The sequence below is a fragment of the Fusarium proliferatum genome, assembly GCF_900067095.1.
Source record: "Fusarium proliferatum ET1 genome assembly, contig: FPRO_scaffold017, whole genome shotgun sequence".
NCBI lineage: Eukaryota > Fungi > Ascomycota > Sordariomycetes > Hypocreales > Nectriaceae > Fusarium > Fusarium proliferatum.
The window spans coordinates 315,863-343,677 of NW_022194806.1; the positions used below are offsets into that span (position 1 = coordinate 315,863).

The window sequence follows — 27,815 nt, forward strand, 5'->3', positions numbered from 1 at the left end:
TACTTGCCGATCTTCTGTCAACATCATAAGTTGCATATGCCGAGATAGGTCTGCGGCTGCTGTTGAATTGACAAATTGTGTATTCGATGCTCAGCGTTGTTCTCCCTATGACCTAGCTGCGTTTTCAGAAGGTCTGGTCCAACTATGTCCAGAAATCTTCAGCTCTCAAGCTGCTCCGAGGTAAGATTTAACTCTATAGATAATAACCTTATAAAGGAGTTACTAAATTATATAGCATACAATCAACTACAGGCAGTCTGCAACAAACTACAAGCGGGGCTATTACTGAAGCATCTACTAGTTTAACAACCCCTTCTAAAGAGACAACTCTTAATACAGACAAAGAATCAAAAGCTTTTAAGGATTTACTTAATATTACATATATTTTAGTAATAGGCTTATGTATTATTTAGGTAAATATCTATACTAAAGCTAATATATAATATATTAAATTTATGGATTTATTAGTAAATTATATAGTTAAAGCTTAATAAGTAAACCTATTCTATCCTAACATCCTGGCGGATATAGCTCTGAATCTATTTGCACTTCTAGAGTTAAAAAACAGAAAAAGAGGCGCTAATAAAATAATGACCTAAATCTATTTAAACTAAACGGATTCAGGTCACCTATAGGATTTTATCAGTAGAATGCATTTCAAGTAGATGCATCGATTTATTACATTAAGGCGAGTTTTAAATCTAGATTACCAGCCTGGAAGAGCTAGCCTAGTAGTCAACATCTCCCACGGCCTGGTTGCAAGACACTTCGCCAAATAATCCCACCGAATATCGCAGCTTACAGTGGCCAACTTACTCGGACGGTGCGGCGACGTACAAACAAACTCCGCAATACAATAAAGTAGCCTGCGAACCACTCTTGCGAACAACGCTGAACTTGCCGAGCGCGTTTGACCGGGCACATCTGGAGTCCTTTCAATTAAGGCAGAACGATCGAATTTGACAAAGCCTGACAGGGCGGCAATGCTGGACTATAACGAAGGCGCTGGGGAGCGAGCAACAATTATGCCGCCATGTTGGGGTCCGGCATCCATCACTTGTTCCTTATGCAGAGTACCGAGATCAGGTAGCGATTTATAAGCATCATACCTCCTAAACAAATACGAGAAAGGAGACCCGCCTGTATTATCTTGGCTGCTACATCACCACAACAAAGATGCCAAGTCGTTTCAGTCGTCTGAATATTCATGATAAATTACGATCCTCGAGCCGCTGAGTTTACAACCGAAGAACTTGTTTGAACGAAATGGTTGGGGCGATTCTTACATGGATGGAGGTTGAGAGGGCTGCGTCGTTCTCACATGTCAGTAGTGCCAGGCATCTCTGCGCTTATCTCGTGTCCACATCCATCGTTCTTTTTAACCTTTCATAGAACAACCAATGACAAAATCGCCGAAAGCCGAGAAGGGCAATCAAAGTTCTCACCCACAGACAGGCCACGTAGTGGAGCAGTGTGTCTGGACCCTGTGGATCGAGGCAAATGACGCAGCGTACCATCGCCTCTTTAGCTCCTTACGCCCATTCATCCTACAGCCCACTCGTAAAATCGCCTAGCAGTCTTGCCATACATTAGGCAGCAGTGGCCTCCGGTTGCTCAAACCGGTCATGGCCAACATTCTGTATCTCTTTGTGCCTATTATCGCATTACAGAATGTATTGCACCATTCTGGCTGCTCCTCACCGTCGAACCTGATAGGGCTGAGGTAGGGAAGGTGACCTTTTGACGCCAGCTTGTAGTCATCTGCCAGCCAGCAGCTTGGAACGCTTCAAATTTCGATCTCGATGCAGAGCTCCGTAGCCCGGCGAGCATCATGCGGGGCCGACCGCCGAGGTTCTCAGGTTTGGACAAAGGCAGATTGTTGCTGTTTCTCCCGGCCTGGCTTTTTGCTGGTCGGTTGAGGACCGCGATCCCGCCTTCCGATCTTCGGGGATCCTCCACAACTGCATAGCTTGAAAGAAGTGGGGTGAATGACAATAGTGCCGGTTCAAGTGATCGATGATATAGGTAGAATGTTTAATTCCGCGAAACAAAGGTACCGAAGCTCGTAATACACAGCTCTTGCTTCACACACATGAAACTGGCATGTAAGTCAAGATGACCCCAAACGGAGAGACTGTGCTGGTGGTGTTAGCGTTCACCAGGCGCAGTGAGCGATTTAAATGTCTGTCTTGGTGGCTATAACCTGTAGTAAACCAGGCAATAGAAGCATTGGGATTTATCGTGAGGAGGTACAAAACGCAAGTCTATCGCCTAGTTCAGTGGTGTTAGTGTCTACTATACCTTACCCTCTTATCCAACATTGAGCAGAACTACTCGCTTCAATGCGTGCTTGAGGGAGTAGCCATCTACTCCCTCCAGGTGGACGCCGATTTGTTGTTGGGTATTAAGAAGAGCGTGTGCTGTAAACAGCATAAGACAACTGACAGGCAGGTGGATAAATGTATAGATTTGATTTACCGCCCACTAGTCATGAAGCAGTGATGGGGGCAAGACTTTTTATTATGTGCAACTGCGCATAGGAACTTAGCAGAGTCTAGGCAGCGGACGTTACAAGGTAAGACCAGTAAGTGGCTTCGGATTTGTTACCGCAGGACATACCCGTCAGCAGTCTTCCTAATAAAGTCAGGCATAAGATGCTCCATGGTGCTGGAAAGCGTTCGCCTGTTGGAAATGAAACAGTGCCAATGGCTGCCGGTGACATTGGAGCTCCCCGAAGTGTCTGACTAGGAGAGAGAAGTACTCGAATCCATTACCAAATTGGCAGTCAAAAATGATACCCAGTGTCTCAACGTCAAACCCTGTTCTGGGCCGTGAGTTGTGTCATTAGTGGACCTGTTGGAGGGCTGGACATGTTGCCTCTTGCACTCGGCGTATTAATTTGACTCAGTGATCAAATCTAGAAACAAGGTGCCAAACGATGCCACGATCTCGAATTTGAGAGGCGTATTCGTCGAGTTTTGTTTTGACAAAGGAATTATCCAACCAATAGACCTCTCAGATCAAGTGGCGCAATCTGTCGAAGGTCCGCCACTACTACAAACGCTGTGGGGGATGTTCACAGATGCAAAGCGTCCTCTCTCAGTCTCATTTCTACATCAGATCGTTGTCTTGCTCAACTCCCTCTAGTTATTCAGATTCTGAAAGCCAACTGTGCTCAGACTTTGTGACGACTATGACAAGTTTAACTCGTAATAGCCGTTCTCAAGATGTTCCAGTCTCATGGAGGGCACGAGAAGTATCAACCTTAAACCCAAAGATGCCGCGCCGTCTCCCACATCACCGCTACCGTTGATAAGCTGCAAGTGCATGTTCACGGCCAGAAATAGCCACGATAGCCCAGCTGTGAAAATAGAACGATCCAGCGTGGTTCAGTACTTCTCGTGTCATCCATAAAGTATGAAGGGCGGTGTCATACATACAGAACATAGGCGGTTCATGTTTCTGTGGATACGCTGACTTGCGCCACTATCATAGGATCAGTTCGCCACATCTATTGCAGGAAGAATCCGTCAAACGTTTGCAACGCGGCCCGGAAGCCTAGGTCACGAGTAGTCGGAGGGATACCCTCACCTAGGAGACATCAATACCCGTAGCATTTCGGCAGTGCGTTTTTACCATACTTTCAGACCTTCATAGAGCGATGTGAACAAAAAGTTATCACCGGCTACATTGCGATGGGCGTCCGTATCACAAAGCTCGAAAGCCAGTCTCTTAGATTCACCAGGTGAAGACCACCAGCCTCGGCCGGATGAAAGATGGAACCACACTCCGACAAGAGTTGATCAGGGCCACAAACATCCTGCCAAGCTCCTTTGCACCTCTCGTGTCAGAAATGGGGTCACTTTCGTGGGTGCGATGATGTAGCCTTCCTCTCTTACCAGCGCTATCTTAAGGATGCTGTTATTCAGCAGACAGACTTGGACGTCCTCGCTTCTGACCCTGAGCGGACGCTTGAATGTCGATGACGTGAGTCGAACCCTTATGTTGTCTAACATAACTTTTGCAGTAATCTTTATGTGTCCTCCATTGCCCCAAAACATCGACTTTTGCAGTGGAGCCCGATCTGGCTGGCTTGCGAGATGATGAAGACAGCCGCATACGATGGAATCGATAGTCATTGGGCGAGTCATGCAATATTGTCCATAGCAGAGCCTTTTGTATGACTTTATAGTGCCCGAACTTGGACTCTGAGGCATGGGTGCACTGTAAACTTCCTGGTCAACAAGGAGCGCTCTCAGGGTAAGGCACTCAAGGGACCGTGCATCAATCTCAATCCGGCTGGACAGCTGTTATGAGCTTTTCCGCGTCACAAAACACCCTCAGGTGGAATGTATTCCATGGGGAGGGGTGCGAAGATGATGGCCTGTCGGAGAAGGAGAATGGCTTGACTGAACGTTTGACTGTGAACCTTGCCACCATGCAACTCGCAGGATTTATTGAGCCAATACCAGCGCAACAGCCCCGGCAGGATGCAGCTTATTGATCCTCTAAAGGTTCTCCAACATTACCGAGCATCAATGTCCCAAAACCCCTCTTGCGCTCCTATCCTGAGTTTATCCATCCACAGATGCCGAACATCGACGTGTGAGTTGTCTTGGACTTTGATGACGTGCCTTCTAGAGGCAGGATCACGATCGAAAGTCGCGGCGCTTGCTGTACCTTCTCTTTGAGGGACAATGTCTGCAGCATCTGTCATGTCGGCGGTGGAGAGGTGATTGCAGGCTTGGATTGTTATGCGAATTCGATAGGGTAATGAAGCGTGTCACTTGCAGCAAGTGAGGAAGGTGTTTAGAAGATGTAGGTTTTGTTTGGCAGGTATTCTAATCCTCGAGATAGCATTAGCAAGTTGACTGGCTGATGGATAACTCCCGAAGTTAAGACAAGAACTGGTAGGAATAAAGCGGCTCCCGGGTCTTCAAGATGAACGCTCATCGGCAATCTTGCTCGTAGTTACAAAGTGAGACATCGTCTTGGAGACAGGTCCAGCTTCTTGATCAAGGAGCTGAAGTTAGTGCGCTCCATCAGGCCAAAGTCAGTGGCTGTGTCCTGTAAAAACGCAACAAGAACCAGTTTAGTCGCTCAAACAGCCGATTCGAGCCATGTATATTAATCGTAACTATGGATGAAATAAGAAGGATGAAAGTGTATTGGCGACAAATGAGTACACGGTTTGGGCAAGGGAGCAAGAAGAGCCTTGCACTTAGTGGGCATGGTTTGACGTGGGTGTCGACTTGTAGGTAAGCTCAGTTGCAACAGCAATACCCACAGCAAGGCAGATCATGAAGCTTTTCAAAAGAAACAGTGGTCTAGTCCAGCCGAGCCAGTCGCTGTTGGATGCTGCCGACCATTCATTGTCGCACGAACTAAGATAAGAAACATAATGATGCTTGGTGAGGCAGAGAATCACGATTCGCAAGGCCAAAGATAGAAACTTATCGTCAGAGATCTGGTCTATTACTAGTACAACAGCATGAGATGGCGACGCATGCCATTCACATATCGTAATTTGCTCAATTCTAACACAGACGGCTGGCAGCAGACATTACAAGCGCACGCACGAATCTTGGAAGCGAGAAGGACTTCGCCAAAGGCATGAAATAACCGGCGTCGCCAAAGACAAGTGCGTCTCCAAGTCAGGGGCGTTCAGCTTAGCAGGGTGTGATCATAGCTATGTGAACTCCCACCGGTTCTAGACACACCGACGCTTATTGAGTCGATTCTGTAGTACTCACAAGCATCTCATCTTCATCGGAGACTTGTAAGTTGAAGAGTATCGAGGCCGGTTCGGGGTTTACCTGGAATTTGAGTGTCAATTGATGTTTTTGCAGTACTCTTCTCTTGCGCGTTAGCAGTAGAGCGATCGAGTCGCCATTCCATAGCATCAAGTTTGCTGCCCACTTCGACGAATGTTAGCAGATCTTAAGGCCATGCTTGCTATACCATCTACTATCGAAAATGTCTGGTGGCTTGGATAGCTGTGTTGGAGCAAGGCTGGGGTAAGTCACGTTGTGCAATGCATTCATTTCGCGACTTTAGGGTATGAGATTGGTTGCATGATCTGAGACGGCTATCGCCAAGGTTCGCGGATGTAGAACGACATGCTCCATTTGGAGATTGATATTCCAGAAGTTGTCGTAGCGGTCACGGCGGCAACGGTGGTTGCGGAAGTCATCGCCATGCCAGAAGAACTGTTGGCGAAGGAGCTGACATAGGATTCGTTGACAGTACGTTGCACTCGCCAGTCACGCTGTCTCCAGTCCTGAGATGGTCAGCTGAGGGGCCAAGAACAATGACGTCGCTGGCAGGAGCCAAACAGCATGGCAGCCTCGAGGTTCTTGTGATTGATTGTTGCACTAATGATACTCTTGTTGCGGATTGAACGAGCGTCATGAAACTTGTCGAGTATCCTCAAACTTGAGTTTGCGGCCCGTCATCAGTATGACGCGGGAGTGGCTGATGGCCTGGAAAAGAATTGTGGTGTCCAGAGTAGACGCGCCCAGATTCGCATTTCTACACAGAAGAAGTGGCCAAGTTGCGACACAAGCGCTTTCCATGAGGCCAGAATGGCTGAGAAATCAGGAGGCGGTTCCCTTCACTGCCAAGAGAGTCGATATTGTCGATGATGGCAAAGATGATTTGCATGGGTAAGGCGAGGCCTGGGCACACCTCTATACATTCGAAGCGGCCCTGGGGCTAATCCCGTACCAAGGTTCCAAGGTGAGCATCTTGTTCAGACTGGGCCTACGCCAATAAGCCAAAGACATCTAAGGCCACACTTGGGTTTCGCGGTGCGTCGTGTTGCCGATCAAACACATGGGTAAATATTTGCGGGGAGCTGGCGAGAAGTCGCTTTAGCAGCATGACGTCGAGGGTGGGTGGTTTAACGGGAAGTAAGACAGTGTTCCACAATGCGATAGATGCAGGAGATGATCAAGATAGCTTGCCTTATGGTTGGGACATGCGGATATCGACGTTTGTCTTCGGTGACTTGATGTAGTTGCGAGAGGAGCTCGAAAGCAGGCGAGAAAGCCGAGAGATATTTCAAGGCAGTGCCCCTGTCCCTATTGCTGATTGATGAGCGTCGACTCGCTAGTGATGGATCCGGTCACTGTCACTCTTTGTAGAAGAGAATGGTCAAAACAGACGCATGGCGAAAAGCCTTCTTGTTTCCGGTTGTCATTCGGGCGGCGACCGTGATGGCGCGTGGCAATGGTTCTGGTGGGTTGACTTTATCGACAATGGCGCCTACTGCGGTGTAAGGGTGGCAATGGATTCGGTCGGCGATGCTCGGTCAATGTGTAAGTTGGCAGAATAATAGTTGATAAGTCCTGGTATGCTGCAGAAGCTCTGTTGTTGATGGCACATGTCTCCAGAGGGTTGCGGTCGATGCGGGATGCGAGGCTCATCTGCGTGGGATCCGCGATGGCAAAAGGGTGAACCATTTGTCCAGAGTTGCTCCTGGGCACGAAAGCTTGTCACCTGGACGAAAACTTAGCATTGAGGCGAGTTGACGGAGGTCCACAGAGACCACCAGGCCTTGGTGCTATTTCTACAGTTCAGCAGAGCACCATCAATCACCCGTCTATCTTGAAGGGCTTCCATATACTGATCCAAAGGTTGACGTCGATGACGTTTACCTTACATCGGGGAAAGCTGATTGAGTATCTGAGGAAGAGTGCCACAGGGTTCGCTGGTGCCTGGCTATAGACCAGGTCCTCGGTGTTTTTGGCGAAAATTCGGTAGCTCTTGTCGTAACATGCTTCTCGCAGAGACGTTTAGTGGCATTGGACCTAAAACGAGGTGGCGGTGTTACCGTGCGAGGGGATGATGGATTTGTGAGGGCATTGGAACATTGTGAAATTTGTTGTCGGGGCTATCGATCTGATCGACGAAGGTTGTGGTGTTGCAAGGCTCAGTGAGTGGGAGATCCTGAGGAAAGGAACGACAGAGAAGATGGCCGTCATTCAGTCGGCAAGTTTCTTGCTGATCTTGGCGATGAGCAGAGTACCGGCCAGTACCGTACCATCACCGAGAGAGTAGATGATCTGAACGATGCGACTGCGTTCACTGCAACCTGAGCCTTCATTGTCTTCATTGCAGCCGTCTCCGTCGATGACGCTTAGCTCTCTTTACCTCGGATTCCTTGACTGGCTCGTGGTCGGTCGCAGGAGACACATGTTTGTGGAGGGAGGCAAGAACGCCAATGATAAGAGATCGTGGGATATGTCTTGACCCTTCTATTGCGGTCCTCGGCAGGAACTTCGATAGGAGCTTGAGGAAACTCAACTTGGTTGTCGAGTTTGTTCTTGTCGAGAGCAGGTCGTTCAGCATCAGGCATCTTTGAGGGTACAAAAAGCTTAGCAAGGACTGAGGCATCATCCAATCTGGTGAGCTGGCACTATTTCTTTGCTTATTGGGTAATACGGCTGTGACTCCTGCTCCTCCCCTGATGTTGAACAGAGCGCTTCAGGTGTGATGTTGACCGAGACGGGGTAGAGTGCTTGCGACAGCCAGACCCTGACTTGGTCGTTGAACAGGGCGACTTAGCTGACGCATGGGTATGGAGTAACGAATCGCAAGACCCTGGGTCGACGGTAAATCGTTCGGGTCGCGCCTACAATGTCGGTAGCGACGCTGGTTTCGGAGCTTTGGTCGTCTTGGAGGGAATGACGGTGCAAGTGAGAGGCCAGGCCTTTTAATTCGCGACTTATCGGAAAGAGGGATGATCGTCAAACGTGTGCTGTCGATAGCGGCCTTTAATGCTGCGTTTGGGGTTGCAGTTGTGGACAGATGATTGCTTGCGAAAATTCGTTCGTGACAGAAGATTGCCGAATCTGCTACAAGACGAATTAGTTTTGTTTAGCAGCCTGCCAACTTGGTTGAGTTGAATGCACAAGGCGAAGCTCAATCGCAGACAAGCTGTGAGGATGGTAGCTCCATTTCAGTTGCTTGCCTCAGATTCATGGCTCCAGAAGTGGCCGCGACAGCTCTGCTCTCCAACACACGCACCTTGGGCAGTCACATGGCTCGCGACAGTCAGGCTTTGACGTACAGAGAAGAAAGAGAGACCATAAAACTCTCCAGCGCCGACATGTTTGATCAAAATGCCTTGCCTGGTGGAATACTGTATTTCGTTCCTCGCCTCTTCTCATCAGACTTGGTGATCCTGAGTTACGCGATTTCTGGCGCTTCAAGAGTATCCATATCTCTCGCCAATGTCGGAGGGACTGGGTCAGATGCTTGTTCCAACGAGACGCCTGGAAAGCAGGCCAAGTCAGAGCCAGAATGTATTATCGGCTGAGCGGGTGACACGCCAGCAAATGCAGTCGCTAGTGAAAGCGCGGAAGTTGCTGAGCGACGCTTTGAGGGACGTGGGCGAAATCGAGGACGGCGGCAGTATATAGCCGCTGGATTGGCGAGCCGTTGTCGTCATCCAGAAATCAGATCGGTTCTCTCAGTATAGGACAGTCGTAGCAATCGTGTTTGCATCGTCTCAGGCGCGTACGCGATGTTGGAAAAGGTGCGAATGTTTCGGGCTGTATAACCGAGGGGCGCGTTGGATCGTGGGGCAGGATCATCTACAGCCGTCGACTTGCGCGCAGAGTCCGTAGCAGCCATGGCGTTTCCGTGGATGAACTGGCGACAGCGACGCGTGCGAGCGTTAGATAACGGGCTCGAGTTGAAGCGATGAATCGAAATGGCAGAAGATGGAGATGGAGATGGAGATAAGATGGAGGGGTCGTCGGCTCCACTGTAGCTAAACCCCACACGTACCAGTCCCAGTGCAGTTCTAGCGCGGTGTCCCCTACACCCGCTAGCTTCACAACCCCCCATGGATGTGATATCAGCGATACCCTCAGCTTCCCCTTCTCCCAGCAGCGAACTCACCTACACCATGGAGAAAAAGCTCAGAAGGGTTTCCAAAGCCTGTGACTTCTGCCACAGACGAGCTCGCAAATGCAAGCTACCATCGGCTGAGGGATCGCTCTCATGCCTGACATGCCTCGAGCACGACGTGCCCTGCACATGGACCCGGGTCACGGCCAAGCGAGGTGTCAAGCCTCGATCGGGTAGATTGGCCCAGCAGAACACGAATCAATCTTGTGGTGTTGGTCCGTGGATCTACGATCAGCGGATTCACGGCTCAAGGGATACTATCCGCGCACTTATAGACACATTCTTCCAGACCGTGTATCCCGTGTATGCTTATCTATGCAGTGCATCCTGCGTTATCTGACTGTATTTGTGTAGATTGTGCTGATTACCGTGCCATTTCTTCAGGTTTCCCATATTTGATCAGCAACCACTTCTTCTCGAGTGGCACAGATCTGACCTTTCCTCGGACCGCTGCTCGTTCTCTTATCTGATGGGTCTATGTGCTCTCAGTCTGTCTCATATCAAGGACGGTGCAGTACTGCCGTCTCGAGAAGAGACATTCACCACGGCCCCTCTAGCGACAGGACTTCTTCCCGTGTTTATAGACAACGCCGAGCATAGCATCCCGGCCGATGTTCGCGGTCAAGACGCCTTCAGATACCTCCCGACCATCGCGTCCCTCGTCCTGGTTGCCTTCCAAACCAGGCACTCCTCTCTTCACCACCGCTACCTGGGTCTCTTCCACAGCCTCATAGCAGAACAGAACCTACACGAGGAAGTCAACTGGCCGTCAGAGCTCACAGAGCCAGATAGGCAGAGATATCGGCGCGTCTTCTGGTCCATGTATCGCCTGGAAGTCCACTCGGCCTTGGTCATGGGCCATGTGATTCGTTGCCCTGAGCAGCAGACCATGGTTGTATATCCCAGCGATGGTTCGGAGGACTCACAGCCCACAGATGGAAACTGGCTCATCGGTTGGAACTTCGTGACGGACCTGTACCGATCGCTCGAGCATGTCATCAACCACTACCGAGTGAAACGGGCCGGCCGGACGGTGGCAGACGCCTACAGCTCTCGTCTCCCACCGCGAGAACCACCAGCTCTCAACATCGATTCAATACTGTCTGCGCTTCAAGATGGGTTGGAGTCCCTTCCAAGCGACATGTTGACCGCCCTGCCGCCTTCTGCCAATGCCAAGGAGAATCTTTGCGGGTTTCAAGTGGCCAATATTGTCTGTACAAGCCAGGCGCGTTTTCCCACACCATAGAGAGGGAGATCCCGTCTACGAACTTTCTGCTAACGACCTACATAGCTGCTGAAAACATTGTGTTTTGCCTGCGACCCCATGACCTTTAGTTCGGCCTGTGCCGCAGCTCAGCAGATGATCGACAGCATCTCCAAGGTTCCAAGTGCATATCTTCGAGCCATTGGTTCTTGTATGGTCAGTACTATCAAGTCTCGCTACGCAAGCCAGTGGCCTTGTAACTGAACTATTTCATCTGCACTTGTAGTTCCAAGAACTTTCTGGAGTTGGGCACCTGCTCAGCGGATTCATCGCCCGGCCTCTTCTGTGGACGGAATACCAAGAGCTTCGCAACCTAATGTTAGTCTTGCCCTTTTATGACTACGTTGAGTACCTTTCATCTTAACCCTGCCACAGTGTGTCAATGTCTACCTTCCTGCGGGAAATGGACAATTCAACGGCGAGTGCGGCAAGTCTACTGCTTTCACGGCATGTTGATCGCATCGATGGGCATATTGAGATAATGCGTTCCAGCTATCTGGACGACTCGCAACCTCAAGATGACTGTCCCTATGTCGTACCATCTCTCGATTGGTTGCAGACGTTTCCCTGGTCAGACAGCCTCGACACGGATGAGCTGAAAAGTCTAGGCTTGATTTCATGAGGTCAACGCTCGCACGGCAATCCTCTTATTGCACAGCCTAATTGTCCGTTCACTCTCTGGCTAGAACTGCTATACCGGCCTCCACGCCGTCGATTATGCGGACTCGAGGTGGCAGGACGGCCTGAATGCCTCTCCGAAGACTGGCCATCCCTGCACATCCCAGGATGATGCTCGTGGCCCCGGCATCCACAAGTTCCTGGGCTGATCGCCGGAAGATCTGTACGACATGACTTTCCGGGAGACTCTCCAGGTCCAACACACCAAGCCTCGCTGCACGCACACCCACGCAATGAGCCCCGTAGCCCAGCTCCCGAACAGACTCCTGCAAAACTGGCTCCCAGGCCGCCGTTGTCGTTACTATCCCGAACCGCTCACTCTCCGTCTCCATGGTTGGCACAGCCATCATGAGCGCGGCTTGGAAAATGCCCGTGACTGGCGTGCTCGTCTGTCGTCGAAGAGCGTACACTAGCGGGTGGTCTGAGAAGCAGCACGTAAGGATGCCGTCGTATTGGCGGGTGGCAAGGAAGTCGGTCACTCTGGGCAGCATAGCCGCAGACGACTCTACGGCTTGTTCGTGGTTCTCGATACACGGGGGGCAAGTTGTCAGTCCACTGCCATCTATGAAGTCGAGCTGGATCTGTGCTGTCGATGTGTAGATGGCTGCAAGGCTCTGCGTTATCCCGGTTGTCGAGATGGGGATGATGCAGAGCAGCTTCTTTGGAGGCATGGCGTCAGATCGCTTTCAAATGATGTCTGTACTATTCACATCGGTCAGTAATTTGATATTGGTTCAGATTTGCGCCACTATCTTATACCGACGAGCTTATCAGACTAAAGTTAATGATACCTATTTACCAATTTTGCCGCCGCTAATAAACCTTCGCCATGGGTAAGTTTAGCTTAGGCCTTGAAAACACTACGCTGGTTTTCCTAGCGAATAGTTTAATCGGTTTGTCACTTGCTACGATGACAGACCTTTGGAGCACGAGAGCATGGGTTTCCACTTCCAGCTGCGTGTCCCGATCTTTGAATCACGAAGCAAACGGCACTTATTTATGAGTCGGTTGTCTTTTGGCCCTGAAATGTAATAAAACTGGACTGGTTGCGTGTTCACAGAGAGTTCTACTACTCAAATCTAGACTGCCCGGTTCATCTCCTCCGAAGAAAGTACAGCCTGGTCCTTCTTAGCTAGACTACCATTGCCCGAAACAACCTCGCCTTCCAGCACGGAAACAGAGTCATTGGCCAATCCAAAGGTATCGAAGTAATCTGCATCGTCAACAGCCTGGGGCTGCGGCACAGGGAACGCACGAGCGAGCAGATAGTAGAACAGCATGGCGAGAAAGCAGCCGAGGGGCCAGGACATGTAGTACAGGTGCGACCACCCGCTCCATTCTGCCGTAGGATCCTGCACGCGGCGAACAAAGCCGGGGAGAAGTAGCCAGGTCGCGGCGACCCAGGCCACAGGGGCACGCCAGTTGACCCCGAACCAGTACCAATAGATACTGGTGCTGGACGCATCGTACAGACCGGTCAGCATGAGCCGACGTTGCCGCACCATATAGTAGTCCGAGAACATGATGCCCGTCATGGATCCGAGGAAGACGCCGTACCCGCCCATGACGGTAAGGAAGTTGCTCGCACCATTCATGAGCTCCCAAGGCTGCATGACGAAAGCAAAGACCGCAGTGAGGTAGCCCCCGCGGCGAAGGTTGAAGTAACGCGGCAGCAGAGCCGAGAGGTCAATCCCGTTGGACAGCGCGTTCTCGGCAACAGAGATGCCAAACTGCGCCACGACAAAAGCCAGGCTAGCAAAGGCCACGGCAACTCGCGCGCGGGGGGAATCCTCGAAATGGGCCTGCATGGTGGCCAGCAAGCGGTACGGCTCCCACAGTAACGTGCCATTGGTCTCGGGGAAGAGCTGGGAGGCGCAGGAGGTGCACAGGATGCCGATCAGAGCGACTGAGACGGTGCTCAGGGGCACAAAGAGCAGCTGCGAGAGGAACTGGTCCCCAGGGCGGCGCGCGAAGCGGGTGAAGTCAGACTGGCTGAAGATGTGGGTGCTGATACCACCGATGTTGGTGCAGATACCGAGGACCAGCATCCACCCGAGGTGGCTCCCCTTGGCCTGCTCAACGCCGGCGACCGAGATATTGGAGACCAGGGGCCCGGCTCCGCGAGCTTGCGCGGTGCACCATATCATGAGAGCGAGGACGGTGGGAGCGACGCTACAGGCGGCGATGGCGAAGGGAATCTTGTACTTCTCCGGCGGGACCCAGATTAGCGGCAGACACAGAGACCAGAAGACGATGAAGGCGGTGAAATCCCCCGTATCCATCGTCCCGTGGGCAAGAGGCGTGTTGAGGTTCCGGAACGAAGGCCACAGCGCAGTGAGGAACGTCTTGGTGCACTGGCCCCCCCACCAGATCTGCGTCGAGTACCAGATGAACGAGAGCATGATGCGCTGCACGAGCGGGAACAGCGCGCCGTACATGCCCCACGACGCCTTCTGCAGGATGGAGAAGCCGATGTGCCACTTGGACCCTGGCGCCCCCGTGAGCACGCAGATGATGCCGACGAGGATGTTGCCGATGATAACGGTGAGCATGGCCTGCCAGACGTTGAGCCCGAGAGCGATGACAGAGGAGCCGGTCATCCACCCGCCGACGTTGAAGGCGCCGGTGACGACCCAGAGGCCCACGAACTCCCAGGGACCATAGGTACGTCTCTCCAGGGGCAGAGGCCTTGTGTCACGGTTCATGTACGCTTTGGTCTGTACATCTGTCTCTCGAGGAATCTCGAGACGCTTGAGTAGAGTGTGCAGCGCCATGGCTGTAAATGTGCTTGTAGATTTCTTGGAGCGACAATGATGGTAGGATGGCAAGGAAAGAGATGAACACGTTCAAGTCAACAAGTCATGGCGGAAAACACGTTCCAACCCGGATCTTTATGGCCGTCGTCTCCCCATAATGCTCAAAGACGACTGCGCAAAGGCGTTGTCTTATCGTCAGTACGTACAGATACAGGCGCAGATGTAGACACGAGCCCAGACGAGCCTTCACATCACCAGATACGCGGTAATTCTGCCGCCAGCCAATAAGCAGCGAGAACCAGACTATCGGTTCCTATCAGGATGCGGGGGAAGGAGAGTCAATGCTAGATCTGATATGGGCCACGCTAAGACAAGCCGGCGGGCTATCAGCTTATCTCCTATAAAGTTTAATCAATTTAGCAATTTAGCCGCCTCGCTGCCGACGACGCATGGGAGGAATAATCAGGGTCGTTACTACAAAAGACTCGTAAGTGTTCAAGACCGCCATGTTCGAGTAGCATCTGTCAAGAGCCCAGCCTCCTAGACTCGACATGGCAGCTCTTCCAATCATCGACCTCAGCACAATCTCAGAGGCGCAACTGGCCTCTGAGCTTATACGCGTTGGCAGTGACCCCGGCTTCTTCTACGTCACGGGTCACGGCATAGCTCCAGGGCCTGCCTTTGAGTTGGCAAGGGAGTTCTTCAAAGTTCCAAGAGCTGAGAAGACGACATACCGCAACGGCAGCGGTGACTTGGTAAGAGATGAGCCTGGAGGAAAGATAACCTCGCTTTCCTCGGGAATGCTAATGAACTGTTCCTAGGGCTACACGGGCATGAGGGAAGAATCGTGCGTATACCATCATTCTACTTTTTACGATGCGTTCTTCTCGGCCTCATCGCGTGTTCAACGTTAACTAATAACAAGCTTCACAGTCTCGCAGGTATGGGCCCCGGAGATGTCAAGGAGTCGTTCTACTTATGTGACCCATCGCAAAGAGCCCTGCAGGAACTACACCCAGTTCTGGAGAACGGGAGGGATCAGCTGGCTCGATTCTTCACCGACACGCAGGCGCTCGCCAATCGTCTCCTGCGGGCAATGGAGATTGGTCTCGAGGTAAGACTTCAGCCCCAGACAATTCTTTGTTTCTGACAGTCCCAGATCCCAGAGGGCGTCTTGACTGAAGCCCACACAGGAGAGGCTTGCCGCATGAGGCTCATCAACTACCCAGCCACGTCGACGTCAGCACATGATGGTGCGGCGGACGACATCAGGGCCGGTGAGCACACTGACTACGGATCCCTGACTCTTCTCTACCGCGAGCCCTCAGACCAGGGAGGCCTTCAGGTCTACCAGAATGGGACCTGGAAAGATGTGCCCTGCTTCGACGACACCATCGTCGTCAACATTGGCGATGCTCTGGAGTTCTGGACGGCAGGGAGGTTGCGATCCACTGTCCACCGTGTGGCATTCCCTCGAACAGCCAGCGAAAACGTGGCGCGCCTGAGCATCCCCGTGTTCATCCAGCCGGATCGTGAAGTTCTCCTTTCACCGTTGAAGACATCCAGCAGTGACGCATTATCAGGGATTGTGAATGATGATGTCATACGGGGATTCAATGAGGTTCTGGCGAGGAAGGGGTATCAAAGTTCTAAGCCGGTGAAAAGCTGGGAACATTTGCAATCAAGAATCCGGGCGACTTATAAAGTTGCTTGATCTGGCCACATAGTTCCCGTATACAATGCAAAGTATCTCAACTCTACCGTTTTCGCTTCCAGGAATCATTATCGGCCCGCAGTCCTCTACTCGCCAGGTCTCTTTAGCCATTGCTGCATTACCTGCATTCAACTGAACCTTACTCACTGTTCCGGTTTCGTACTTCCTAAGGGGTTATGAGGATGAATAGGCATACCGACTGCTGAACTCGAAGTGCACCCTGTACAACTACTGGAGACTCTACAGTGCAATAGTAGTAGAGAATGCACTTGGGCAATCAACGAACGACGCGAAGTGTATGCCAATTAGGATACTGGGCCCTGGTAGTCGCTGTAGGTATCGCTGTGGCACTTCAAGGAGCTCAACGGGCGGCCAGAATTGGCGGCTGGTGAGTCGTGATGACCTCCATAATGATAGGGAGAACGGCAAAGGAAGCTAGAACTGAAATTCTACTCTGCCATACTAACGCGTGAAGGAGCTCAGGGAGACGTCAGCTTGATGCAGCACGCACGGGTGTGGTTGGGTCATCGAATGAGTGTGTAAGTATCTGTAATTAACTAAGTAAGACAGTAGTGGCTTCTGGCAATGACTCAAGGATATTTTACAACCGTCCTGGCTTTGGACTATTCGAGGACCTTATTATTTATCTAGTTATTCGTCGTATTTAATTTTGAAACGTGTTTTACTCAGGTCACCAAGTTTCATTCAGACTGGCTTGTCGTTATGTCGGCCACCTACCCTACAGCTGGCGGTCATGGTGATTGTCAGACGGAAAATAAAGCAATGCCAACCACGAATGCGGATTAGCAGCACTTGGAGCACTTTTATGGGGCCTTGACTGAATCGATTGGCTGACGACCGATGCGCCACATCTACCAGCCTCAAGGAAGGCCGAATAGTGGGGGTCGGCTGCTGTATCAGAGATACATAAATCAAGGTGGAAGCTCAAGCTTCTGAGAAGTACACTTGATACAGAGCAGCCCATCCATCGGTGGAGCCCCATAAAATTCCCAAGATGCTCTCTCAGATCCCAAGGCATGTGAATGCGCGGCAGCTCCTCATTCCATCGATACCAAACCCTCTGGCATTCAGAATCCTCAACACGCCAACTTATTTTGTCCGATCGTATCAATGCCGGCGATTTGCTCCGGGCCAGCGCTGCGTACAGAACGGCTAGAATTCTCAATCTCTCCGACCTCTCAGTTAGCATCGCGATACCTGGAGTTTTGATGACTTCCTGCCTCCGCCTTGAATTCGCTTTACAGCCAGGCGATGACAAGTTCCCTGCCGCATTATTCCACCCGCGCCTACACAGTCGAAATATATGACCATGTACACCCGTGCGACATTTATCTACGCGTTATGCACGATCGCACCGTGAACGAGGCAACCTTCCCTCTTCGGTGCTCTTTGCCAGGCAAGGCCGTTAAAATCTAAGACAGCGACCCAAGATTTCCAACAAGCAAACCTACGGACGATAGAAAGGCGCCGCCACCGCGAGAACCATGTACAATATCCTCAAGTTGGAGCGTGACTGCAAAGCGATAATGCCGTGCCCTCGAAGAGACACACCCGTCCAACTCGGTTAGCCAAGAATCCCAGCGCGGAAGATATCGTTTTGGTCCACGTTGGCGCGCATCGAGTTGCAAGACCATTCTTGTCACTGCTTTGGTCCCTGAGTCAAAGCCCACCAACAAAATCTCAGCCAAATATCCCAGACGACTTTCTATCACCTCCCAACATTTCCGATAGATGCGAAACACCTTTCTCAATCTGCCCGATCGCCGCAGCATCGAAACGAGGCCGAACGAGTTCAAGTTCGTAGATGGAGAGGGAATCGCTGCAGTGGCCAGAATAATGATGGGCATGCCGCCATTCTCGGATATCTCCCGAATGTTGAGCCCTGATGCCGATGCTTGCTTGCATCCGCTCTTTCGCCCACGCTTTCGCTACACCAAGGGATCTTTTTAATGCCTGTTTTTCCGACAGGGTCATTTCGAGTTGCATTTGCGCTACTGGACAACGCTTCTCTTTGCTGCTCCGCCTTCTCCATGCGGCACGGCCCGGTCCGGTAGATCAACAGCGTTTACTTCAAGGAATGGAGTGCCGTGGAGTCTGCCGCATCTGCCACAAAGAATGTTGCTGGTAAGGTTGCTCAGGCTATTGTCAACACTGCTGATGCCGCAAAGACCATCATTGCAAACACCATGGTTCTATTGAGCACAAGCAGCTGTAAAGATTCGGGATCTACAGTGACAAGACATCAACCTATTCCCTATCGTATTCTTGGACGCAGCCTTGAGAACATGGAAGACAAAGCTCGGACCTTGTGCCATAAGCTGGGAGCGAGGCATAACACTTGGCTAAGATATTCAACTGAGGCATATTCTCCTAGCGCGACGCAGCCGTCTAAGACTGCCAACTCAGCTACCTACTGCCCGAATTTCGGTAAAGACACCCAGCGCTGTGGTAGGAGGAGCAGCAAACAGAGGTGCTGGCTCGGATTGGACCACAGCCCAGCTCAAGGAGATCAAGGCGGTCATGCGTGTCAGGCTCCTGATCAAGTCGCTGACACACACATCGCTGCATCCCCGAGAATGACGAGTACGACATCAGGTGATGCAAGAGGGGAGCGTCTCGGCCTAGTCGCCTAGGTGCCTTAGCAATGTGAGGCGGAGCCGTTACGTGATCGGCATTAGCAGAGAGAAGGGTGACGGAAAGACCGGGAGGCCAAGGATCTACGCCATCACCCTCAGGAAAATTGAAAACAAGTTCATCATAAAGTAGTGGCCCAACGAGGAGATCGTGTTCAAGTACTCGTGGGCGAGGAAGTGGTCAAGGACAGCGAGTCCAGCGGCCAGGTTGCATAACATCCACATAAAGACCGCCGACTACAGAAGCCGACCCAGATCAGCTCCACGGGCCTCAGCATCTTGGCCATAAGCTTCGACAGCACGAAGAGCAATACCGTATTCGGCGAAATCAGCGATCTCGGGAAGGGTCTTGGTAGCGTGGGCCTGCCACACGAGCGGATGTCGAGAGGTTGCAGTAAGCTATGTGTGACACCAGTCTCCTCAATAAGAATATGTCTAGAACTGTCGTGCGGCCCCGTTCTCCTTTGGTCCATACGCCTGTTATCTTTCGCGGGTTCTGAGGATATCAACTATCCTGCCACTATTCGCATGTATTGCCCCTGGAACCCCGCCAGCATGGGCATACGCTGACTTTTGGCAGTATGAACGTTGAGGGCTATGAACCTTACTTGAAGGCGGTGGCCCAAGAGAATGACGCAGATGTTGCAGAGGACGGTGATGCCCAGGCAGCTGAAGCTTTAGAAGCAGCTGAACTGGCCAAACGAGTCGAAGCCGTGGTCCCAGCGAAACCGGTCGAAGCCGCAAAGGCAGCTGAACCTCTGAAGATTCTGGGACTAGAATCCACTGCAACCAAAGTACTCAACTCTTCTCGAGCAACCCGACTGTGTCGTGTTGGATCCGACGTTACAAATAGCAGCAGTGCCTCACACCAACAGACATCAACACCAAAGAATACGGTCGACTCGAGGGGATGATATGCTTGGCGTGCAAATAACTCCGAGACAAAAAAAGGTCAAGCACCAGGAGCCCAAGCAGTCCTGGCACACATTCGACTTTCTATGTTGTAACATGGGGATAGAGCACGCGTGAACGGATTGCAAATTCGCCGACGAAAGTAACAATACAGCTCAACATCCTTCAGATCAAGGGATCAACACTGAGCCTCAGCCGGTGTATCCCTCTGATAATATTGCAGTAACCACGGCGATACCCAAGTATTCGCCGACAGAACAATCGTCGCCACAACTACCAGAACCTGCAGCGGGACTAGATGCCAGTGGGTTACAAAAAGAAGACTGTAACAAAGTATATTGTTGGCCACAAACGGACCATCAAGCCTAGCGTTGGGGGAAAGTGGTGTCCCTACAATAGAAACGATTGTTTCTGGCACCACCCACATTCGGAAAGCAAAGGTATCAGGCCTGGTTCAGGTGATGGAAAGCGTCGCTATCGGAAAGGATGTACTTAGATCAGAGATCAATGCAGGTCTCTTTATTTACAACAATAGAAACAGCGAGAGCAACCTCGAAGTAACAGATAGATCATCGAGCTAGCATAAGATCTCTGCTGATGAACTTGGTCAAGTTGAACCCAAAAGTCGATCCGCTGGGACTCGTGAAAGGGTCAAGTGCTAGCCTGGCATTCACTTGGTGGTTGGTTTGTCTTGGTTTTGGAGTCATTAAGCTTCTGCGAAGCAGTTGCTCCAGACTTGGCGACCAGGATGCGTCATCATCGGCAGTTTCGTTGATGGAGGCGGGCTTTGAGGGTATCACTATTGCGCTGGAAAGAAGGGCTTGGTCAAGGGTGAGATTGGATTACAGCCAGGCCTACCGAAAGACTGGCGCAGAAACAAGGCTCTGCTTAGAAAAACGTGCTGCCACTGTCTATAAAGGGCTGGTGCGAAGCAAGGCCCGACAGCCATCAAGAAAGAAACCTGAAAAATGTATTATGTCGGGATTGTGTATCTGATATCATCACTTCCGAATCCCCCTCCATTCTATCACCCAGGCTCTAGTCTTATTTGTCCTGAACTTGCATAGAGTTCCCAAAAGCGAGGGCAAAAATTGATCTTGCTAGATACTCGAACTTGTCTCAAGCAACGCCGCGATCCGCAAGGGAGCGGGACAAGCCTAGATATTGGTGGCAAAGGTTCAAGTCTTGACTGTTTACGGACTAAGCTTAGTGGAGCGTGTTTGTTTGGTGAGCCTGCCGGATTCGCCTTTCGCAGCATGATCTCTAAACGAAACGGCCATATGGAGTCTTTTTTGCCTGTGATCTACGGTACAGTATGCATCTCAACCAATCTGCCTGAGACAATCGTCACGATTGCTAGGCTATTGCACGTCACATTCGTTCGAATTCATGGCACACCAGTGAGGAGCCGGTAACAATGGTTTATACGGGTACCAAGACGTCTCGTTGAGCCGCTGACACCCTCCATCAGAAAGCAACAGGCGGACGACGATCGGCTCTACCAATATCCGCAAGCAAAGGAATAATATCCAGTTCGGTCGCCAATCAAGTCGAGATTCAGGAACGAGCGTTCCTTCAAACGCAAGGCAGTCCTTTCCAACAGGTTGGCAGTCAAGAATGTTGCAGCGGCCATGCACCTTGCCGATTGCCCATGAGATGAGGGCCATGATGCGAACTAGGACGATTATATGCCACGACAACTTCAGATTGAGTTCTGTTTCGTCGCTTCAGCTCGCGCCAACCCATACCGCTGTCGCTGACACGCCGCCGCTTTGATCAAAAGAGGTCATCTTTGGAGTTCAGGAGCGTAACGTTGTTATCAGGATCGACTGCGAGGACGAACAACCTCGCGATTTCCAAGTAAGATATCCGTCCAAGTTACCTGCCGATACTCGATCATTTTTCTTCGCCTTGGCAGCGAACAATCACCAGCGACATGCTAACATCTACGTAGGAGCCGCCCCAAGCGTAACCACCTCGCGGGCTCGGCCATTCCACAAGCAATTAGTCGTCACATTCTGAGTCACCCCCAGAAGAGAATGGCAGCGAAAGATAAGAAAGGAACGACCTCTGGGACCGAAAACGACCGGCCTAGCATCGAGGACCTGGGCAAAATCTTCGATGAGATGACCCAAGAACGCTTGGGACGGCGCGATCCGATAACCCGAAGATGGCGACGAAAGACCTGGGCTCCCCCAATCTGGGCCATAAAGTCAGGAAATTACAACATACAAGTTGGTTTACCTGCAGAATTCGTCCTGTATACTCTTATTGACTCTTCAGAAACAGATGCTCAGTCGTTCCACCTTTGACCCGACACCTACCTACAATGATCGCCAACGTGGACCGTTTGATACATAAATTTATGCGAGAGACCTCGCATCGGTGTGAAAAAGCAATTTGCACCGAGATTACTACTCGAGCCAGGATAAGCATCCCCTGGCCTTGGTGAAGTGAACAGCATTGGCAAAGATTCTGTGGTGGACCCGGCATGGCACGAAAGAGAGCTCAATTATGACGTTCCGCGCTGCAAGGTGTGATTTTGGTGGTTCTAAGAGAGCTGTAATATCTTTGCCGGCCACGTCAGTTCGTTTGTGAGGCATAGAAAGCTCAGTCACCAGATCGAGTCTGATCGTGCTCAATTTCCTTTGACCTTGCCATTATATCGTCACCTGTGAGATTGATGATCATCCTAGTAATTGAATTTTAAGAGGACTTCCTTTTCATGCTCAAAACTCCCTTGGTCGGCCGACGTAGCCGGCGTTCTGAAATGGGTTTGCGGTCAGATGTACGAGGGAAAGGAAGGACTTGTTGGCCTTGGAAGAACACAGCCGCTTTCTTGAAATTCAGGAATACGTGGATTTCTTTCTAGCGGTTTAGCTAAAGATGCGAAAGAATTGTAAGCCGTGGTTGCATTTTGGGCCCTGTCCTTGACAGCCGGTCTCTAATTGGGCTCGACAGCAATGTAAAGCCATGCGATTCATTACAATCCGAGATTCCTCCAGTGGCAGATCTATATGGGAATCTTGTAAATGGAATAGTATAAAATTAAATAAAAGTTCTGGTTGTGCTCTTGCGGGCACTCTGGCTCGAGCATTGGAACTGATCAATGCGACAAGTAGAGATTTTAGTATGTTAAGAGTAGCGATGAAGATGATAGTGAAGATCCCCGCGCTAATGACTTTACAGGGCCTCGTGCTGCAACAGACAGTTGTTCAAGATGCCCTGTAAAGTCCCCCGCAATTCCCCCACAGGGCAAAGCGATCCGCCCTGCCCCAAAAATGCCCGGCCATTTCTCCCCTCACTCTATCCTCAGTAGTCACTTCATTCTTCGCGCCAATCTACAGTCCTTGACCTCGACACTTGGCAGACCTTCCGGATCATCGAACCAGGCACCGACCAGCACAATCACCCGCCTACCGAATACGCGAACACGTTTTTCTTCCGGTGCGAGCATGGCCGGGCATTGGATAAGGTCCGCGCTACCGGGCGTCGTGTCGAGCTGTTCGTGCGACTCTCTCACTCGAACCTTAAGAAGCTTCTCACGTCGACACCCTCCCGTCGACAAGCGCGCACAAGGCTCTCCGACATATGTTGCTTCACAGCATCCAACCCCTGATGACTCTTTACTACAGTCGATGAACCACAGAAACACACAGAAATGCTTGCAAGAACCGTCGCCCCGAGCGCCCTGATCGTACGGCGCCGAACTACCGCTCGTTCAAAGAGAGCCTGAGCCGCAATAACCACCGCCCGGCGCACGCGTGCCATTACATGCCGTAAGAGCTGGTGTCCTCAATAATGCTTCGCGAACCAAAAGTATGCGCTATCTCCCGCCATGCCCAGAACCACAGCAACACTCCGAAAGCTTGCCGGAAACGTGCGAACGACTTGAGAATCCTGCGCCTTTGAACCAACACATCCCGAATATTCTCGAGCCCAACACGCTCTGCCTTAACTTCGCTTCGCTTCCGCGACAAGTGGTAGACCGAGAAGGCACTTAAGAGCTCCTATAACAGCCATCGAACGAGCGACGAAAGTCCCAGCGCGAAGCGCGGCCACATCGCGTGCCTCACCGACCGTCGAAGAGTTGATACCCTTGATAATGCTTTGCGGACTAAAGTATACGCCATATCCGTCATGTCCACAATCACAGCGATATGCCGAAAACTTGTTGTGAGCCTGCGTAAGACCGAGGAATCTCACTCTTGTGAACAAACAAATACGCAAGCCGGGGCCTGCTGCACTTGAATGTCGTCTCACTCGCTTCTCCCAGGAGGAACCCAAGCTCGTATCTAAAGAAGCGATCCCAGGCCAGCCCATCCTATCTGCTGCCTGCGTCGCGCCAACTCAAGTGCTCAACATAAATTACCATTCACAAATACTCGCGCTTTATGGCCTGGCGCTTCTCTTCTGGCCTCTATAAGGCTTCTTGGCAAGGCCATCGTAGACTTGGGACCTTAATTACCGGTTTTGAACCTCTGCGAGCATCTCTGACCGGCTCCGTTATAGCCGCCACGTGTGAAGCTTACCCAGGCTTCTAGCCCCAATTCGAGGAAGTTGTTCAGAGGTTGGCGATATTTCTGCTGGCTTGACGTATCAGTTGCAATAATCGTACACTGGGTAACTTTGAAGCGACCTCGAAAAGAGCTTAAGCGACCCAAAGTAGCTGACTCGCGAAGGAGTTACAAGAATGTATCATACAGCTTTCTATTCGTCTCTAATGATCGAGGATAGTTGATGTCAGACTGATCAACAGTTTCAAGCCCAGGTATCCTCTTCTCGGTACATTATGTCTCTGAAGGAATGATGCAATGGGGCTATCTCGGGTGGTGTTTTGGCCACAGTCTCATGCGATCTTGATATAAACATCAGCCTTTAGGATAAGGAGGTCTTGTAATGTAAGGCGTGCTTTTTAACTGATGATATATGTCTAGAATTGCAATGCTGGTGCTGCTGTCAGACATGCCCTGCAGTAAATTGAACAGCATCAAACTTCCTCTACATTGCAAAGGCGAAAAACTGAAAGATCTCCATTATTGATAAATGCGTTCCACGGAGTAAGGATGCCATTTCAGAAGGCAGTTGAAGGTATAACAACCGAGATCCTAATGGTTTCGCAGCTGCGTCAAAGTGACCTCAGAATCGTGTCTGTCTACTGCGACAAAAACAAGGGCAGCAATTGATCCGATATTCCGTCCTCCATTGGAGGGATTGAACTGTTAGTGTTGCTATTTTGACGGCTCATCGTAACTATTACCACCAGTTTCTTGAGATGTGGGGTTTAGTCTTGAGTGTCGACACGAGACAGCAGCGATATCACTTCTAGCACTGGGATTCCTTGCCGCCGATCGTTGTAAGTTGAGCAGAGTCTCCACAGAACACCGATTCCCATTAGAGCTTGGTACAGCCTCCCTGGGACAAATACTGCCCCTTTCGGACATCTCCAATACCGTGATTGGTAGCAGGCGACAACATACATCGTTTAAGCTTCAGTCTCCCCACATCATATCAGCTGAGGGCGATTGGGTGCAACCCAAGATCAGCCCCAGCTCCAACGTTGAGACTGAAATCATGTTGCAAAGGAATTGATCCCTAGCAAGCTTTGAGTGCTGAGAGTCTGCGGAGACGGCATAAAAGGCCAGCTTGCATGCCAAGGCAATGAGATTGACCTTGGCAACTTCAGACGGCATCCATCAAGAGAGGTTGCCTCGGCAAGACCAGAGCAAGGCAATAAGTCTTATAAGATCGTATTCAGTCGAATAGTAGTCCTTGGTGACTACTGGTCGCATTTGGCTGCAGTCCTCTATTGTCACAACCCTAAGGATGAGGCAGACGGCTCAGTGAAACAACAACCACACACAACAATAGCCAAGTTACGAGAGTTGATCAATCATGGTCTCTATCACTATTTCCGACTAGCACTGCATCATTACCCAGGTCATCGGCGGCTCGCATGCTTATCACAGTCTACACCAGCCCCCTATAGAAAGACATTTCTGTTGCGTTTGATCCACCTGCTTGACCAGCGATCTGTAATGCCATCAAGAAATGCCATCTTCAGCAATATTTTCAGCCGGCATCCGGCAACCAAAGCTGGTCGTTCATAGCCAGGCATGTTGGCATTCGTAGGTGAATGAAACCTTAAGATCTGAAGCCCGATCAAGACCAGAGTCGTGTCCACTAAAACTCTCCATGAGTACGCCTTGGTATTCTCAGGGCATTGATATGACTATTATCGAAGAAGAGCTCCCAAGACTCTTTTACGTATTGCTGGAATGATGAAAGTCATCATGATTCTTATGATGTCTGAGTAACCAAGGCGCTGTTAGTGAGAGGAATTGCAGCTCCCGGAATGGCGCTTCATAACCATACCTGTCCAACGTTAGTGGAAGACAGTCTTGGCTACGGTGCCACATGGCAGTCAACTCAGTCGTTGTGCTCCCACGGCCAGCCTCCCTACGTGATGCGTGTCTTGTACAACTGGACGGCATGTGTCAGGGTGAAGCTTGCGAGACGCGACTTGTCAAACAACTCTAATTCCAGGACCCTGTGATATTACACTGATGTACATGTTTTGGCGGGTTTAGACCTTGCACGGGTGCAGATGCTGTGTCAACAGAATGCGACGCCAATTCGACAGCTGTTCAACATTGACATGACCCTGGCAGTTTTCGGCAACAGTTAACGTTCTTGCGTAAAGGGAGCGATTGGTAGGGGCTCAGGTTTTCTGCTCTTGTCTTTTGCGAACTGGGGGCAAATGGAATCGTGACAACGCAAGCCTGGGTATGCTTGAGATGCGAAGAAAGGGAGATGGCACACTGGCTGGATCATAGCCAGCTGAGGAGCTTTTTCACATGTGGAAACACGGTCTTGTGCTGACAAAATTGGATATGCCAAAGCAGAGCGTCGTTGGTCATTGAGCATTTCCTTTTTGTAATTGACTGATGAATTCCTTCAAGCTGCAGTATGGGGGGCGGGGAACAAAGCTCAGGGCCTTGATCGTAAATTCTGAAAAGACTTAGGCCACTTAGCATGAGTTTAGGATATATTTTACTGAGTTATCTAGACGTCCTGTACAAAGGTCTGATGTTTTCTTGCTCTCCGATGACTATTTGGTGTCGTTGACCACTGCGGAGAAGCGCCGGGGAACAGAGGAGGCCCGTTACTCTAGCTCACCATGCCCGCTGTTGGTGGTTACAGTAACTCAAGGATTCCCCGCGAAAGGACCGTTGCTCCGGAAGACACAGGTACGCAATTCTGGTGGTACCTTACCAAATAATGTGCCTGTTCTGCTGGACCTGCCCTGCCTTCCTCAAAGCAGGATGAAATGTTATTCTGGCAAGTGATACGTCATCAGAGCAAAGCTACCTCTCTTCCGACACTCAACTTCGCATCCAACGTCTTCACAACATTCATCACTCTCTGTTTCAAACCATCTTCAAACGCACATTTTCATCACCACGAATCTCCGCCCTCAACAGCCTTGGCCTTTCTTCCTTCGTTAACTCGCACAGCTCTTTTGAGCCTGTGGCCCCGCGCGGACATGAGGCAGTGTGCACAACTGGCTCTCGAGTGGCACCGCCAACTCCCCACTCGAGAGCTCACCATTTGTCGTTATCGACAGGCGGGACAATGGTGGTACCCGAGTATCGCGATGAAGGTAAGCCAGCAGAATAGTCATGCCCCCCGAGCCTTGATGGATGATGACTGACAATCACAGTCGCCATCACCTCGCCATCGCCGACCCCCCAGCTTGCTTCCATCTGCAACTCGCCGCATCTTTCTGAGTAAAAAGAACCCGACCAACAGCGCCGCCACAGCCGAGAGGCGGACACCGGAATGGTAGACGCGGCGTGCTGCGTCCTCCTCTTGGGCCCCGAAGCCACGCCTCCCACAGCGGGCTCAGTGCGGCGGAC

General features: G+C 51.0%; 12 protein-coding genes across 12 annotated transcripts; 7 read left to right on the forward strand and 5 right to left on the reverse strand.

The window, feature by feature from the left end:
* Window positions 1–144: 144 nt before the first annotated feature.
* FPRO_15886 (uncharacterized protein) lies at window positions 145–289 on the forward strand (the record flags this gene model as incomplete). The annotated part of the gene is made up of 2 exons (XM_031224805.1): window positions 145–180; window positions 236–289. 2 exons carry the CDS (start codon window positions 145–147, stop codon window positions 287–289), a joined length of 90 nt encoding a protein of 29 aa, XP_031090027.1.
* Window positions 290–6,459: 6,170 nt separating this feature from the next.
* FPRO_15887 (uncharacterized protein) lies at window positions 6,460–6,669 on the forward strand (the record flags this gene model as incomplete). The annotated part of the gene is made up of 1 exon (XM_031224806.1): window positions 6,460–6,669. One exon carries the CDS (start codon window positions 6,460–6,462, stop codon window positions 6,667–6,669), a length of 210 nt encoding a protein of 69 aa, XP_031090028.1.
* A 581-nt stretch (window positions 6,670–7,250) lies between these two features.
* FPRO_15888 (uncharacterized protein) lies at window positions 7,251–7,427 on the reverse strand (the record flags this gene model as incomplete). Its single annotated transcript, XM_031224807.1, has 1 exon — window positions 7,251–7,427. The coding sequence occupies one exon, from the start codon at window positions 7,425–7,427 to the stop codon at window positions 7,251–7,253; it is 177 nt and encodes a 58-aa protein (XP_031090029.1).
* Window positions 7,428–7,985: 558 nt separating this feature from the next.
* FPRO_15889 (uncharacterized protein) lies at window positions 7,986–8,359 on the reverse strand (the record flags this gene model as incomplete). Its single annotated transcript, XM_031224808.1, has 2 exons — window positions 7,986–8,101; window positions 8,155–8,359. The coding sequence occupies 2 exons, from the start codon at window positions 8,357–8,359 to the stop codon at window positions 7,986–7,988; spliced, it is 321 nt and encodes a 106-aa protein (XP_031090030.1).
* Window positions 8,360–9,916: 1,557 nt separating this feature from the next.
* On the forward strand, window positions 9,917–11,804 carry FPRO_15890 (uncharacterized protein; the record flags this gene model as incomplete). Its single annotated transcript, XM_031224809.1, has 5 exons — window positions 9,917–10,221; window positions 10,303–11,128; window positions 11,210–11,338; window positions 11,409–11,500; window positions 11,558–11,804. The coding sequence occupies 5 exons, from the start codon at window positions 9,917–9,919 to the stop codon at window positions 11,802–11,804; spliced, it is 1,599 nt and encodes a 532-aa protein (XP_031090031.1).
* A 49-nt stretch (window positions 11,805–11,853) lies between these two features.
* Window positions 11,854–12,531, reverse strand: FPRO_15891 (uncharacterized protein; the record flags this gene model as incomplete). The annotated part of the gene is made up of 1 exon (XM_031224810.1): window positions 11,854–12,531. One exon carries the CDS (start codon window positions 12,529–12,531, stop codon window positions 11,854–11,856), a length of 678 nt encoding a protein of 225 aa, XP_031090032.1.
* A 408-nt stretch (window positions 12,532–12,939) lies between these two features.
* On the reverse strand, window positions 12,940–14,634 carry FPRO_15892 (putative uracil permease; the record flags this gene model as incomplete). The annotated part of the gene is made up of 1 exon (XM_031224811.1): window positions 12,940–14,634. One exon carries the CDS (start codon window positions 14,632–14,634, stop codon window positions 12,940–12,942), a length of 1,695 nt encoding a protein of 564 aa, XP_031090033.1.
* A 533-nt stretch (window positions 14,635–15,167) lies between these two features.
* Window positions 15,168–16,330, forward strand: FPRO_15893 (uncharacterized protein; the record flags this gene model as incomplete). Its single annotated transcript, XM_031224812.1, has 4 exons — window positions 15,168–15,371; window positions 15,438–15,463; window positions 15,550–15,730; window positions 15,776–16,330. 4 exons carry the CDS (start codon window positions 15,168–15,170, stop codon window positions 16,328–16,330), a joined length of 966 nt encoding a protein of 321 aa, XP_031090034.1.
* Window positions 16,331–17,763: 1,433 nt separating this feature from the next.
* On the reverse strand, window positions 17,764–18,198 carry FPRO_15894 (uncharacterized protein; the record flags this gene model as incomplete). Its single annotated transcript, XM_031224813.1, has 1 exon — window positions 17,764–18,198. The coding sequence occupies one exon, from the start codon at window positions 18,196–18,198 to the stop codon at window positions 17,764–17,766; it is 435 nt and encodes a 144-aa protein (XP_031090035.1).
* Window positions 18,199–18,537: 339 nt separating this feature from the next.
* Window positions 18,538–18,984, forward strand: FPRO_15895 (uncharacterized protein; the record flags this gene model as incomplete). The annotated part of the gene is made up of 1 exon (XM_031224815.1): window positions 18,538–18,984. One exon carries the CDS (start codon window positions 18,538–18,540, stop codon window positions 18,982–18,984), a length of 447 nt encoding a protein of 148 aa, XP_031090036.1.
* Window positions 18,985–19,565: 581 nt separating this feature from the next.
* FPRO_15896 (uncharacterized protein) lies at window positions 19,566–19,898 on the forward strand (the record flags this gene model as incomplete). Its single annotated transcript, XM_031224816.1, has 1 exon — window positions 19,566–19,898. One exon carries the CDS (start codon window positions 19,566–19,568, stop codon window positions 19,896–19,898), a length of 333 nt encoding a protein of 110 aa, XP_031090037.1.
* A 7,178-nt stretch (window positions 19,899–27,076) lies between these two features.
* Window positions 27,077–27,745, forward strand: FPRO_15897 (uncharacterized protein; the record flags this gene model as incomplete). The annotated part of the gene is made up of 3 exons (XM_031224817.1): window positions 27,077–27,146; window positions 27,414–27,559; window positions 27,620–27,745. The coding sequence occupies 3 exons, from the start codon at window positions 27,077–27,079 to the stop codon at window positions 27,743–27,745; spliced, it is 342 nt and encodes a 113-aa protein (XP_031090038.1).
* Window positions 27,746–27,815: the final 70 nt, after the last annotated feature.